At 41.9% G+C, this 16,056-nt stretch overlaps 1 protein-coding gene across 1 annotated transcript in view; it reads right to left on the reverse strand.

The window, feature by feature from the left end:
- Window positions 1-15,197, reverse strand: part of DHX36 (DEAH-box helicase 36) — a 99,730-nt gene extending 84,533 nt beyond the window's left edge. The window contains exons 1-6 of the mRNA XM_030216102.1: window positions 14,843-15,197; window positions 11,108-11,223; window positions 9,609-9,777; window positions 6,941-6,979; window positions 6,141-6,311; window positions 5,917-5,996 (exon numbers count right to left, since the gene is read on the reverse strand). Coding sequence (XP_030071962.1) covers window positions 5,917-5,996; window positions 6,141-6,311; window positions 6,941-6,979; window positions 9,609-9,777; window positions 11,108-11,223; window positions 14,843-15,172 — 905 coding nt within the window. The 5' untranslated portion in view covers window positions 15,173-15,197. The remainder of the gene's footprint in view (window positions 1-5,916; window positions 5,997-6,140; window positions 6,312-6,940; window positions 6,980-9,608; window positions 9,778-11,107; window positions 11,224-14,842) is intronic.
- Between the last annotated feature and the right edge of the window lie 859 nt (window positions 15,198-16,056).

Genomic DNA, 16,056 nt, shown 5'->3' on the forward strand with positions numbered 1-16,056 from the left:
CATGCTTCTGATTACTGCCAGGAACGCCCCCCGCACGCACCAACTTTGGAATTAGCGAATGATACATACCTGTAGCAGGTGTTCTCCGAGGACAGCAGGCTGATTGTTCTCACGACAGGGTTGACGTCCACGGCAGCCCCTCAAACCAGAAGAAAAATTTCGCGGGAGGTCCCGCACGCAGGGCACACCCACCGCGCATGTGCGGCCATCTTCCCGCCCGTGCGGGACCGCTCCCGCTCAGTTAGATGACAAGCAAAGAAATGATGAAAAAACGCAACTCCAAAGGGGAGGAGGGAGGGTAGATGAGAACAATCAGCCTGCTGTCCTCGGAGAACACCTGCTACATGTATGTATCATTCGCTTTCTCCGAGGACAAGCAGGCTGCTTGTTCTCACGACTGGGGTACCCTAGCTCCCAGGCTCACTCAAAACAACAAACAGGGTCAATTGAGCCTCGCAACGGCGAGGACATAACAGAAATTGACCTACAAAAAACAACTAACTGGGAGTGCAGCCTGAACAGAATAAAACCGGGTCCAGGAGGGTGGAGTTGGATTCTAGCCCCAAACAGATGCTGCAGCACCGACTGCCCGAACCGCCTGTCGCGTCGGGTATCCTGCTGGAAGCAGTAATGTGATGTGAATGTGTGGACAGATGACCATGTCGCAGCCTTGCAAATCTCTTCAATAGTGGCTGACTTCAAGTGGGCCACTGACGCTGCCATGGCTCTAACACTATGAGCCGTGATATGACCCTCAAGAGTCAGCCCAGCCTGGGCGTAAGTGAAGGAAATGCAATCTGCTAGCCAATTGGAGATGGTGCGTTTCCCGACAGCGACCCCCTTCCTATTGGGGTCGAAAGAAACAAACAATTGGGCGGACTGTCTGTGGGGCTGTGTCCGCTCCAGATAGAAGGCCAATGCTCGCTTGCAGTCCAATGTGTGCAACTGACGTTCAGCAGGGCGGGTATGTGGTCTGGGAAAGAATGTTGGCAAGACGATTGACTGGTTAAGATGGAACTCCGACACCACCTTTGGCAGGAACTTAGGGTGAGTGCGGAGGACTACTCTGTTATGATGGAATTTAGTATAAGGAGCATGAGCTACCAGGGCTTGAAGCTCACTGACCCTATGAGCTGAAGTGACTGCCACCAAGAAAATGACCTTCCAGGTCAAGTACTTCAGATGGCAGGAGTTCAGAGGCTCAAAAGGAGGTTTCATCAGCTGGGTGAGGACGACATTGAGATCCCATGACACTGCAGGAGGCTTGACAGGGGGCTTTGATAAAAACAAACCTCTCATGAATCGAAGGACTAAAGGCTGTCCAGAGATGGCTTTACCCTCTACACGATGATGGTAAGCACTAATTGCACTAAGGTGATTCCTTACTGAGTTGGTCTTGAGACCCGACTCGGGTAAGTGTAGAAGGTATTCAAGCAGGGTCTGTGCAGGACAAGAGCGAGGTTCTAGGGCCTTGCTCTCACACCAAACGACAAACCTTCTCCACTTGAAAAAGTAACTCTTCTTAGTGGAATCCTTCCTAGAAGCAAGCAAGACACGGGAGACACCTTCAGACAGACCCAAGGTAGCAAAATCTACGCCCTCAACATCCAGGCCGTGACAGCCAAGAGACTGAAGGTTGGGGTGCAGAAGCGCTCCGTCGTTCTGCAAAATGAGGGTTGGAAAACACTCCAATCTCCACGGTTCTTCGGAGGACAACTCCAGAAGAAGAGGGAACCAGATCTGACGGGGCCAAAAGGGCGCTATCAGAATCATGGTGCCGCGGTCCTGCTTGAGCTTCAGTAAGGTCTTCCCCACCAAAGGTATAGGAGGATACGCATACAGGAGGCCCTTCCCCAATGGAGGAGAAAGGCATCCGACGCTAGTCTGCCGTGTGCCTGAAGTCTGGAACAGAACTGAGGCAGCTTGTGGATTGGTGTGGGAGGCGAAAAGGTCCACCGAGGGAGTGCCCCACTCTCGGAAGAGCTTGCGTACCACTCTGGAATGGAGTGACCACTCGTGCGGTTGCATGAGTCTGCTCAGCCCGTCGGCCAGACAGTTGTTTACGCCTGCCAGGTACGTGGCCTGGAGAAGCATGCCGTGCTGGCGTGCCCAGTACCACATCCCGACGGCTTCCTGACACAGGGGGCGAGATCCGGTGCCCCCCTGCTTGTTGATGTAATACATCGCAACCTGGTTGTCTGTCCGGATTTGGATAATTTGGGAGGACAGCCAATCCCTGAAAGCCTTCAGCGCGTTCCAGACCGCTTGGAGCTCCAGGAGATTGATCTGGAGACCTGCTTCCTGGAGGGACCACACCCCTTGGGTGTGCAGCCCATCGACATGGGCCCCCCACCCCAGGAGAGATGCATCCATCGTCAGCACTTTTGTGGGCTGAGGAATTTGAAATGGGCATCCCAAGGTCAAATTGGACCGAATCATCCACCAGAACAGCGAACTGCAGCAACTGATGGACAGGCGGGTGGCATCTTCTAGATTCCCGGTGGCTTGACACCACTGGGAAGCTAGGGTCCATTGAGCCGATCTCATGTGAAGACGGGCCATGGGAGTCACATGGACTGTAGAGGCCATATGGCCCAGGAGTCTGAACATCTGCCGAGCTGTGATCTGCTGGGACGTTCTGGCCTGGGAGGCGAGGGACAGAAGGTTCTGGGCCCTCGCCTCGGGGAGGTAGGCATGAGCCGTCTCAGAGTTCAGCAGAGCTCCTATGAATTCCAGAGATTGGACTGGCTGGAGATGGGACTTCAGGTAATTTATTACAAACCCCAGCAGCTCAAAGAGTTGAATAGTACACTGCATGGACCGAAGAGCTCCCACCTCTGAGGTGCTCTTCACCAGCCAATCATCGAGATAAGGGAACACATGCACCCCCAGCTTGCAAAGGTACGCCGCAACCACTACGAGTCACTTTGTGAATACCCGTAGAGCAGAGGCAAGTCCAAAGGGCAGCACACAATACTGGAAGTGACGTGTCCCCGATGGAATCGCAGATACTGTCTGTGAGCTGGCAGTATCGGGATGGGCTCGACCGCATTGGCGCTGAGAAGGGCGGAGAGTTCCTCTGCAAGTACCTGCCTGTGGTGGGAGCTGAAGGATTGAACTCCCGGTGGGCAATTTGGTGGGGTGGAGATCAAATTCAGGGTGTATCCGCACCGCACTTTTTGGAGAACCCACTGGTCGGAGGTTATGAGAGGCCACCTTCCAGAATAGGTGAGTGCATGGCCCCAGTTTCTAATACCTTTCATATGCATTTAGTTTTCTAGGGTAGAGAGGTGTGGTAGCCGTGTTAGTCCACTCTTAAAGGTTATCAATAGAAATCAAACAAAATAAAACATGGAAAAGAAAATAAGAAGATACCTTTTTTATTGGACATAACTTAATACATTTCTTTTATTTTATCATTTTACTTAATTACATTCACATTTATCACATAAATTAAGGAAATACAGAAATTAATATAAAAAGGAAAACATTTTCTCTCAACAATATATATTTACATAATTGTCCACAATTGGAAGATCCAAGATCAGGAAAACACAATCTTAAAGAAAATAAGAAACTCAAAATGGTTAATCTTACACTTCACATTTTCTGAGGGAGGAAGGTTAATTGGTTATTGCAGCCGGTACAGTGGTAACTGAAGGAAGTTGCTGCAGAGGATTCATCTGTTTTCACAAACTCTTATAATTTCTTAGGTTCAAACAAATAAGTAATAAGGAAAATAAAACACTTACAAGGGAATCGTGCTAGGAAGGTCCCATCTGGGGCAATGATTCCTGGCTTAAAAGCCAAGACTTCACACCTCCCAGTCTGCAATTCCCTTGATGTGTCAGGAAATATATTCAACCTTCGAAAGCTAATCAAGAAATGTATTAAATTATGTCCAATAAAAAAGGTATCATCTTATTTTCTTTTCCATGTTTTATTTTGTTAGTTTTCTAGGGGAAAACATATTCAAGCTGTATATTAAAATTGTATTTCAAGTGAATTAGGAATTTATAGTATGATGAAACTGAAGCGTATACTTCTCTCCCCTGACCCAAATCAACCTCTCCTCCTCCATGGACTTTTACCTAAACTGTTGGGGGGGGGGGGGGGGGGGGGGGGGGGGGGGGGGGGGAAGCGTTTGAACAAGCTTTCCACAGTACAGTAATACCTGTGTACCTGAGCAAAGTTTTTCCTTCAAAACTGGACAAAAAAAAATCATCCTAAAGTTTAGGAAAAATGCACATTGCCATGGTAAAAAGTTTTGTGAATAATTTAAGTAATAATTATAATGATAGTAGTATTGAACATTCTGTAAGAAAATATAGGCATGTTTTACATGAAAGAGCAGCATTAATTCTCTGAAAATATATAAAAGGAAAAAAAAACCCACAGGATGTTTGTTTTTCAAGTTTTCCTGTAACATATGTGAGTTTAATTTTGAAAAAAAGGAAAAAAAAATCAGTGGCTTCAAATAAAGTATCTACTTTGTATATGTAGACATATCTATATATCTTTTCAAAAGTTTGTTTACTTGCTTGTTCTTTAAGCATTTGGACATTGAGGGCTTCTTTTACAAAGCCGCGTTAGCAATTCCTGAGCGGCAAATGAGAGAAAGCCCATCAATCCCTATGGGCTTCGTCTCATTTGTTGACAAGGAATCACTAGTGCAGCTTTGTAAAAGAAGTCCTAAATAAATACAAGCAAACTTGGCAGATAATTCTTTTCATCAAGAGGTGGCCATGAGTTACTTTTCAACCCAGCATGTCCAGTCTTTTCTGAGCTAGAGGCTTCAAACTAAGATTCTCCTTCTCTTTTTAGGTGAAGCATATCTTCATACTTTCTCTCTGACCTGACTTCCCAAGAATTTGCAGCAGCAAACAGAATTTCTTAAATCCCTACTTATAAATTAATATATGAAACATCCAAAATTTGATCAGAGAGAATACTACATATATCTGTGCAAAAAAAAATCTCAAAAAGTAAATATGTGAACCACTAAAGTCCTAATGAAAGCTGGACACACGCAAAACGTACCACCTAATAAATTAAAATATAGAACGTCTCAGTATGTCATTTCTGGGTCATTCCAAAGCCTCAAAGAATATAGATATAGAGCCTTACTTAGGCCACTATCGCTCTTACCAGTGACTGCATTCACATAGCCTTGAGATCCCACTGCGAACTTACTACTTATTTTAGCCACCATAAGGAGTTTGTGTTCACAGTGGTATCTCAAGGATGTGTGAAGACAATCACTGGTAAGAGCGATAGTGGCCTAAGTAAGGCTCTATGTCTATACTCTTTGAGGGGGAACAATTGAGCTTCACTACTGGCAGTCTGTAGGCCGACTGGAATTTACACACCATGTGACCAGATAACAACAATGGTTTTAAAGACCTTACGTTTCTTTGGAGTTATACAGAATGATATACTGAGTCCAGCTGCTTTAAAATGTGCTCAAGAGAAATACCCAATGAGTTGAAGGGATTATGTTGTGGTGATTTCAACAGACTATGTATCTTTTGACAAGGTTACCTCAATGGAGTTGGGTTATCTTCATAATTAGCCCATAAGTTAAAATTTTAAACTTATAGGCAAGTTAACATTGGACTCATTAAGATTTTGTGATCTTTTTATTATTTTTTTGTACTGGATTATGTGGTCTGAATGGTATGAATGAAAGGCTTGAGTGTGTTTGGTGTAATAATTTATTATCTACATGATGTATAATTAAAAATCTTTTTATGGCATGGTTTTGAGTTATGGAGTAATATATTTTTATTTATGTAAAATTTGCTCCAGTTTATCCTCGCGTATCTCCTGTATTTGAATTAATGTACTTATAAATTAGTCACTACAAAATTCTGGTAGGCTGCCCTGATAGAACTACATAAAATCACCATTACTTGCCTCTCCAGACGGATCTGGTATCCTGTGCTGTTTCCATTGCCACAAACTTCCGCCCTTTCTGCTGCTACTCGCTCTGCTACCTTGGTGTCAAAGGAAATAACCATTTTTCTATTAAATATTTAGTAGCATATTGCCATGTTTTCTTCATGCAAAGAATGTTACCAAACTAAAATATGTCACAATAAATAAAGGGGAAGTACGGCAAAATTCTAAATAAAACTTACTGAAATAGCACTGATTCTCCTTGGTTGAGTACACACTATACGACAGGCAGAACCTTTTCCACTCTCAATAAAATCATCCAAAATAAACTGAGTAACTTGTGTAGTTTTCCCACAACCAGTTTCTCCACTTATGACAACTACTTGATTGTTATTTATCAAATGTACCAGCTCCTATTAAATAAAGACATTTAGTTAAATATTGAAGCCAACTAGTAGGTAGTGAAACACTGTTAGAACAAGTATAAAACCAACATGGAACAAATGAGCCGATGACCTTTTAAGAGGTCTGATAATGAAAAGCAGGGTAGATTTTATTTTTATTGCCATTTCAAATATCTCAAATGTAGCATTGACTTTTATATGACCATAGCTCAGGATTTATTAAAGGGTGTTTCAGAGGGTCTTTTACAAAGGCGTGGTAGCATTTTTAGCGGGCACTAAACACTAGAGATGCCCAAAGAGATTTATTCTTGTTTTGTTTCAATTTTAAAAAAATCTAAAAACAATTTGGATGAGTAAACTGGCCAGCAAGGTTCCAAAAGTTGTAACAACTAAGTCCTTGATTGGATTAGTATTTTAACCACAATTATAGGTCAACAAAATTAGATTTTTGTTTAAAATCCCAAAAAAGCCTGCTTTTAAGGGAATGGCAGCATTCAATACAAAGATTCCTCTGATTCAAAAATCAGATCATCTGTAGAAATAAATTTATCAAGCCTTGTTAAAACTTCTAACCAATGAAAAAACTGTCCTACTGATTTAAAAAAAAAAAAAAAAACCCCACCACAGATTAATATTACCTTTCTCATGAAGAATGAAGGGAGTTTTTCTCGAAATTTCTGAAAGCAAATGAAAATTCAAGTTTCTAAATTTGTCACATACTTAAAACAAATGCAAGTTTTTATAATACTCTTAGGGCCCTGTTTACTAAGCCACACTGTAGCACGCACTAAAAATGTCAACGTGCCTAACACTAGAGACACTCAGGAAAATATAGGTGTCTCTAGCATTAGAATGCGCTAATTTATAGCGCGCACTAAAAACACCAGTGTGCCTTAGTAAACAGGGCCCTTATTCTTTAAAGCACTATTTTATGAGCTTCTGTACCTTGGTTCCTTTGTAATGCAGTTTATTATAAACATTTAGAGACAGAATCCACAATTCTGCTCCTAAACCCAATCACTTGTCGAGGAATTTGACAATTCAGGACACAACCGAAGATGAATAATCAAATCGGAGGAGGGGTTTAGAATCATAATTTTGTTGGTTCATGCGTATCTGGTAGATAATAAAAATGTATGCCTTGTAAAATCTGGCATATAACTAAAGTAACTACTAGACTTCCAGCAGTATGAGTTACATCAGTAGTGTATGGCATTAGAAACAGAAAATTCAAATTAAAGTACTGCTTGCATAGGGCCTTTTGGACACTGATTAAGGCATTTTGGATTAACAATACTAGCAGTGCCAACTGTTGGTCTTGTAACCACAAAAAAGGGACCTTTTTGAAAATGATAATTTTATTGTTATACCCTGACACTCTACTGGCCTGGTATCTGGCACAGATTGCAGGCCATTTTCCAAATTATTGGTCTCTTAACCTATAATGTAGTGATTTGCCATTCTTTGGTGAAGACTTTTCAACTGTCTAAAAGTCATGTTAATTTGTTTGATCTTTTGCTTAAATTAGCTCTAAAGAAGATTATTAACTGGAAGAATACTGATGAGTTATCTATTAATACTTCATAAAACTATATATGCCTGATCTATAAATATGAAAAAGTGATAACAGAACAAGGAAGGACTTTATATCACTTTACTGAAACATAGGCCCCAGTTGATGTTTGGCATAGCAGCACTCTTAAAATTACATGCTAGTCTGGTCTTATGTTTCTTGTTCCAATATATATGGTTTTTCATTATTTTTGCTTTACAAAAATGAAATGTTTTAGAATTTTAGTTCAAGTACTGCTAGATCTTGTTAGTGAGAAAAAGAACAATGGTGAAATTGCTTATCAGTCACCTTTATACCTTTCTGCTGAGGATGTCAAGACAGAAAAAGTATCAGTTTCCAATTTTCAGCAGGTGAATGGTTACTATATATTTCAGTCCACTGACAAAACTTACAAGAATATTATATTATTAATGAAATCAGAAAAAACATTGGTTCAAATAATGCCTTTAGAACAAACATGTCCAAACTGTACAACTCCTTAACTAATCATTTTGCACAACTATTTCAAAGCTTTCATCATCAAATGCCACCTTCAATATTAAAACTGTCAACAGTGGTGCATCAGTAATCTCCAGTTATATTTTTTCTCTGCCAGCTTTTCTGGATCTTGACCATTTTATTTCATCTCTGCAAACTATTTTTTATTTTCTCCATCTCTTTTGCCTTTATTATATATCCTAACCCAGTGGTTCCCAAACTGTGTGTTGCAGCGAACTCTCAGGGAGCCTCGGCATATTTTCTCATCAAGCCACAACTATTGAAAGGCACGTATTGTTGAAGAAAAGATGGCTTCACACCAAGTCCCTGATGAAAGACGTTTTTGAAACCCGCGGTGTCGGGCGTTTTCAGGGGAAGCCAATTAATCAGACAGAGAAAGTGGCGGAGGAGAGTGAAGTGACTAGCGAGGAGACATTGTCCATGTTGAAAAAAACGTTCAGAAGATAAGTTCACGTTTTGATTTATTTATTTAAGGAATAGCACCATTTAGATAGGCAATAGCACACATATAAACAAAGAGAAACCTGATGAAAGAAATGCTATACCACTGGGCAAAGAAATGCATGGCCTAAAAAAGTGTTTTTTGTTGAGGGCACTCTTTAATAAGAAGAAAAAATAAAAAAAGATATCGCTAGTTATAATTAAGCATTTGTTATGCTGTTAGCCTTGTAAGTCAAGCAGCATTTTCAGTCTTGGTTCTAGTTTGCTATATTGGTGTTGGTGGCTGAAGCATGCCACCGATTTGCTTGTTGCACAACCAGCATGGAGCTTGGGTCTTGGGCAGTGGACCTCTTCAGCTGGCGAGACTTGGGCATCACCACCAGCAAAGTAAGACTCAATGATGTTGGAGGCAGGGGATGGGGCAGGGAGACTGGAGAGATAATGGATAATGTGCAGCCTAGGAGCGCCATGACCCAAAAAGTTTGGGAATCACTGTCTTAAACCATCTAGTTAGCCACCAAAATCTTAGTACATGACCAGCAAATCTCCTTTCCCTTATGACCAGACCTTTTAACAAACACCTTTCATTTCCCATCATCTCACACACCCATTTATGTAAAATTTAGTTCTTCCAACTAATTTTCAGAACTCTTCTCTAGAACTGCATTTCTTTGAAGAGTCACTGAATACATGTTTATAACCCCAATGTATGTTCATTCTTATTGAAGCGTTACCAAATAAATAACACCGAACTGTGCTAACACATTACATTGTACATAAATAGTATTCAGTACCTGCATCTCAAGGTATCTATAATTAGTTCTTTTTTTACGCAATTCAATTTTAAGTTGTTGGTTTAAATCTGTATTTGGCTCATTTTCTTGTATAACATAAGCTAAATCTTGATCCAGATTAGTCTTCTCAGAAGATGTTTTCTCTCTTGGCTGTGCACTGAAGTTATTCCTGGGGAAAAAAAATGTCTTCAGTATAAAATATATTATTGTGCCTTTCCATGTCCATACTATGAGTTTTATAAATTAAAATTTTTAAAGACAGCATTGCAGTAAATGGAAAATAAATATGTGGTATATGTGAACAAGATTCTTGTGAACCGCAGGTAAACCAACAATGCTCCAACAGATTTCTAGGGAACTAGAACTGATCTCTTGTGGGGGGGGGGGGGGGGGGGGTGGATCGGGGGAGCTCTCAGGTAAGACAAGACAGCAACCTTAAAACATCTGATTTAGATCACTCCCATTTTGATGTTCTCCTTCTTAAGTTTCACAGCTGTGTTAGACTATTCTGTTCTATCTAGTTCTTATATACCAACCGTTATTCCTAAAATGGATTCACAGCGGTTCACATAAGAAAAAAATCTCAACATTAAAGAGAAGAATTTACAAAAAAAAAAAAAAAAAAAAAAAAGAGAACATGGTACCAACTTGGACTTAACCTCAAATAGATAGGTCTTAAGAATCTTCCTAAAATATATGTAGGAAGATTGTGTTTTAAGGAGAGTGCGTTCCAGTGACATGCCCAATGAAAAGTAAATGATTTTTCAAGAATAGATTTTAATCTGACATTTTTCATAGACGGTTAACCTAATGTTAAAGTCCGATAATAACAAAAATTTCTCGTAGAAGAAGGAATCTCTAATAAATCTAGCAGCCCTTCTGAATGGACCCAAAAAGTGCTTTAAAAATCAAACATATCATTTTAAATCTGATACGCTGTGAAATAGGTAACCAGTGTAACTCCTTTAATTACAGTTGTCCATGAGTCTAACTGAACATCTTGCTATAATTTTGAACAAAATAAACTACAGATTTTAAATAAAATAAAAAAACAGATCCTAGATAATGTCTCACATTTATTGCATTATCATGTACTAGTAAAAAAGCCCCGTTTCTGATGCAAATTAAATGGGGGGCTAGCAAGGTTTTCTTCAGAGTGTGCATGTGGGAGTGTCCCTGCCCTCTGCCCTCTCTCCCTCCCCTCCTCCCTCCGAGTCCAGTCCTTCAGTGTTGTTTCCTGCTGTACTGTGTTTGTGTTACAGAGAGAGTGCGGGGCGTCTCTCTCCCATCCCCCCTCTGAGTCCTTCACTGTTACAGAGAGAGGGATTTCGTGCTGTGCTGTTTTCCTTCACTCATGGGGAAACCGGATATCTCTGGCGCTTCACACTTCCGGCTGGAGGCTTCATAGAACGTTGGAGTTGCCTTTTATATATATATAGATAATTTTCAACTGCAAAATAACCACGATCTGTAGATGTGAGAAAAATGGATGGCTGTACCATTTATTTCCAGAAGAACGCCAGGATACCTCTCTGTCATCGCTTTTACTTTGGACTGAGCTCAACAGCTGCGTAATGTGCTCCTCTCTAGATTCGTCCATATGAACAACAGCTCTCTGATTAATCAAAAAGAGTTAAAATGTTAATTGTGAACAAAGCCAACCTCAGGACCAGAATTATGAATATCAAAAGGCAACTTTACAGTACCTGCGAGGTAAGAGAGATCACCGACAGAACACTATAAATGCACATTACTTGCAATAAGAGAGCAATTTAAGGGCCCTGTTTATTAAGGCGCATTAATGGTTTTAACATGCCTACAATCAGCGCATGCGCTAACAGTGTGGGCGCCTATAGGGATATTGTAGGCATGTACACGGTTAACGCGCGCTAAAAATGCTAACGTGCCTATAACATGGTTTAGTAAACAGGGCCCTAAGTAATTTAAAAATTAAGGGTCTTGTTTACTAAGCTGCACTAGAGGTGCATTAGCATTTTTAGTGCTCGCTGAGCATTAGTGCACACTAACCATGTAGATGCCCATAACATTTTCCTATGGGCGTCTACATGGTTAGCGTACACTAAAACGCTAGTGCACCTTAGTAAACAGGGTCCTAAATATTTTTAAAATGCATATTGCCAGAGAAGGAAAATAATTGAATGGGGTCTAATATTTCAAGGCTGGCCCCTTAAAAATGTTATGCTACTCTCATCCAAGTTTTGAGAAGACTTCAGCCAACAGTTTATTTTGATAGTTAATATACCAACCTTCAAAACTATACTACAGATAAACTAATAATGAAACAAATATAACTATCTGTGCAAATAATCACAACATTAAATACAAAACCATTGCAAACAGTGACAAGCTGTTTCAGTCCTGAAGCAGCTGGAACCTCCTAAGAACATGGCATAAAGTTACTTTTATGGAAATGATTGTGAAGAAAGTCTTAAATTTTGTCCTGAAGTCTGTGCATGTACAGCCTGAGACCAGGAGCATGATTGGTAGTTTTACTAAATTGGTTAGAGGAAAATTTTAGAGCTGGTACATTCCCTGCACACTTAGGTAATATTCTTACCCCGATACCAAAAGATCAAAATGGCAAACTTTGTCAAGTGCCAAATTGCAGGTCAGTTGCATCAATTCCATTATTTGTGAAAGTTACCGAAGGTATTATGGCTACTCAATTAATAGATCGCTTCAGTATCCTACATTCAACTCAACTGGGATTTCGTAGTAGATATAGTACCAAAACAGCTCTAAGTATACTCATATCAGAAATTCAAACACATATAATGGTCAGCAGGTTCTGCTAATACAATTTGACCTTTCCAATGCTTTTGATCTGGTAGATCATAATATATTAATGGAGAGAGATGTAAGCAAGGTGATACCCAGCGCCTCACAGTGGATTACCAACAGATGACACTAAGCCTGAGCATATAACATGTTTGGCATACAAGAGTAACCTAATGGTTAGAGAAGCAGGGCGAGTACCAAGAAAGTCACAGTTGCTTCTTGTGACTTGGCAAGTCACTTATGGGCCCTTTTACTAGGCTACGTTAGGCACTAATGCACATCTAATGCAGGACACATTAAAGCATTCCACATTAGTCTTGATATCCGTGCTAAGCACGTAGTATTCATTTATTTTTGAGAGGTGCATGTCAGGGATCGAAAATGAGAAATAGGATGTGATAAGTCCCCCACCATTACCTTTTTTAAATGGCTGGGCACTAATACTAACATCACTGCATGGGCAGAAATGCAACAAATATATATATATATATTTTTTAAAAGTCCTTTTTGACAGCCACACTAGAAATGAGCTTAGAATGCAGGAAAGGCCCGTTTAAGGACATGTTCAGCCCATTTACTACCAAACTCTGCAACAGGGTGGACACCATGGAGGGTATGAATGACATCAGGAAGGACCTAGCGAAGCTGGAGGAATGGACCGATATTTGGTAACTAAGATTTAATGCTAAAAAATGCAGGGTCATGCACTTGGATCACAAGAATCTGAGGGAGCAGTATAATATAGGGGGTGAAGTGCTTCAGTGTACAAAGGAAGAATGGGACTTGGGGGTGATTGTGTCTGATGACCTTAAAGCTTCCAAACAGGTAGAAAAAGCAATGGTCAAAGCCAGAAGGATGCTTGGGTGCATAAGGAGAGGGATGTCAGCAGGAAAAAGGAGGTGATAGTGCCCTTGTATAAGTCTCTGGTGAGGCCTCATTTAGAGTACTGAGTGCAGTTCTGGAGACCGCACCTACAGAAAGATATAAACAGGATGGAGTCGGTTCAGAGGGCAGCTACAAAATTAGTAAGCAGTCTTGAACACAAAAAATATAGGGACAAGCTTAGGAACCTCAACATGTATATGCTGGAATAGCGAAGGGAGAAAGGAGATATGATAGAGACGTTTAAATATCTCAAGGGCATTAATGTACAAGAAGTGAGCCTTTTACAACTGAAGGAAAACTCTGGAACGTGGGGGCATATGATGAAGTTAAGAGGGAACAGGCTTAGGAGTAATCTAAGAAAGTACACAGAAAAGGTGGTGGAAGCGTGGAATGGCCTCCCAGTGGAGGTTGTGGAGTCGAGGACTGGGTCAGAATTTAAGAAGGCATGGGATAAGCACATGGGATCGCATAGGAAAAGGAAAGGTTAGGGGTTTAAGAGAATGGGCAGACTGGATGGGCCATTTGGCCTTTATTCTGCCATCATGTTTCTGTTTCTAACTTAGTAAAAAAAAAAACCTTACTCTTCCACTGTCACAGGTATAAAGTTGATTAGAGAGGTGTAGTAGCCATGTTAGTCCACTTTTAAAGGTAATCAATAAAAATAAAACAAAATAAAACATGGAAAAGAAAATATACCTTTTTTATTGGACATAACTTAAATACATTTCTTGATTAGCTTTCAAAGGCTGCCCTTCTTCGTCAGATCGGAAATAAGCAAATGTTGGTAGATGACAGTATATATGAGTGAAACATCAAAGCATTTCAGTGACAGTCTATATGCATGGAGACAGGAGGGCAATGACAGTATATCTGAGAGAAACATCAAAGCATTTCAGTGACAATCTAACAGGATGGGGGTGGATAGGTGAGAGTCTGGGAGACAGGAAGGTATAAACTTAAAACTAGACTTATTAAAAGGTGCTAATACATCACCCACACATTAATGTACCATTATTTACCACATGAATTTTATGCAACAAGACCTTTTTACTTTAGTAAAACTAGCCCTCAGACTGTGACAGGGAAACACCTAATACACTCAAAAGAAACCTACTATACCTTAGTGTAACTTCATGAGCTACTACTAAAAAAGGGTAAGGTAAATAAAACAATTTTCAAATGCAATTTTAGATTTTTTTTTTTTACTTTAGATTTGCTCACGCCTTTTTCAAGCAGCAGCTCAAAGTGAGCTGCATTCAGGTACATATTACAGATAAAAAATAACAATCACACGAAAACAATTAACCCAACTTCATCCCCTGACAAAAGGATACTTTAACCCCCCTCCCCCCCCAAGACATCTACAGTCTACAATGATAATTATTCAAAAGCTGTCTCTATAGAACTGTTTTGTTAGCATGTACCCAGACCACGCAGATAAAGACGTTCCAGGTTCCTTGAGGATACTTTCTACTCAATCACAGTGAGGAGAGGGGGGCGCGTCGCATAAGCCGGTCGGAAACGTTAAAGAGGGAAAGAGGTGGCCTAACCTGCATCCTCTCCATCTCTTTGCAGCGGTTGCCCTGTCTCCTGGCGTACCACAATCCGATCTCTCGGCCCTTCAGGTGGGCAGGAGGCCGCACGCGTTGGCCTCCCCCACCGTCATCGTCCCCCTGCTGCGAGGACCTGCCCTGGCTTCCGCGACCCCGGCCCCTGCCTTTGCCACGGCTTCTCCATTGTTCGGAACTCATTCTCAAGCCCCTACTTGGCCCAAACCAAGGCACCTCGAAGTAACGGCCGCTTGCTGCTACTGCAGACCTTTGCCGGTGCCGGCTTCGCGGCCGAGAGGAAGTTGTGTTTTTTTTTAACTTCCTCCTCATCCTGATGATGGGGCATGCGCACCATAGCCACAAACCTCCTTGCTGTGCGCGGCTGATAAGCACAGGCGGCAGGCGCTTCCGAGCTCCCGGTGACGTCACAGAAGAAGGCGGGCAGCAGCGGGTTCTGAGTGACGTCGCGCGGGGGGAGGGATGGGTAATGGTTGTAGTTGAGATGAGAAGTCTGTCTTAAGGTCTTGTCTTGGGCGCCGGTGGTAAAGAAGAAAAAAAGGTAGCCCTGTCTCAATAGACCTTCATTATTCTCCTCACTCTTTGTAGAAAGCTGCTAAAAATATTTTCCAAATAACCTAGCAGCCATGCTCTGCGTCTCACTTGTTAGGAGGGTATTTCAGTCGTTTAAAGGCTTTCTCACTTTCATAATCTTTCAGTTCTTTGGGGCCCTTGTACGCTGTAAAAACTGGCCTTAGCATATTCTCACCCAGGACGTTCCTGCACACTACCCCAGCCGTAAAAAAAAAATGGCTTTTTCCTATTTGGGGGGGGGGGGGGGGGGTTCCAGGGACGTAGCCAGGCGAGAGGGGGCTCCAGAGCTCAAGGTGCGGGGCACATTTTAGCCCCCCCCCTGATGTCGCTGACACGCCCCTGCCATTTTTGACCTCCCCACTGCCAGCACCACCTTTGACCCCCCCCCCAGCGCCAACCCCTTCGACCTCCTCTTCCCATCGCCGCCAACCCTCTCCCGCCGTCGGGTGCCTTTGCTGGCGGGAGTCCCCAACCCCCACCAGCCAGTCCTCTTCTGCACTGCCGCATTGCTGATCTGCAAGGGTAGGCTTCTGTTTCTGCCTGCGCGGCCGTGTTGCTGATCTGCAAGGGCAGCCTTCTGTTTCTGTGAGTGACGTCCTGCAGGACGTCAGACTCACAGAAAC

The sequence above is a fragment of the Microcaecilia unicolor genome, chromosome 10 (assembly GCF_901765095.1).
Source record: "Microcaecilia unicolor chromosome 10, aMicUni1.1, whole genome shotgun sequence".
Classification (NCBI taxonomy): domain Eukaryota; kingdom Metazoa; phylum Chordata; class Amphibia; order Gymnophiona; family Siphonopidae; genus Microcaecilia; species Microcaecilia unicolor.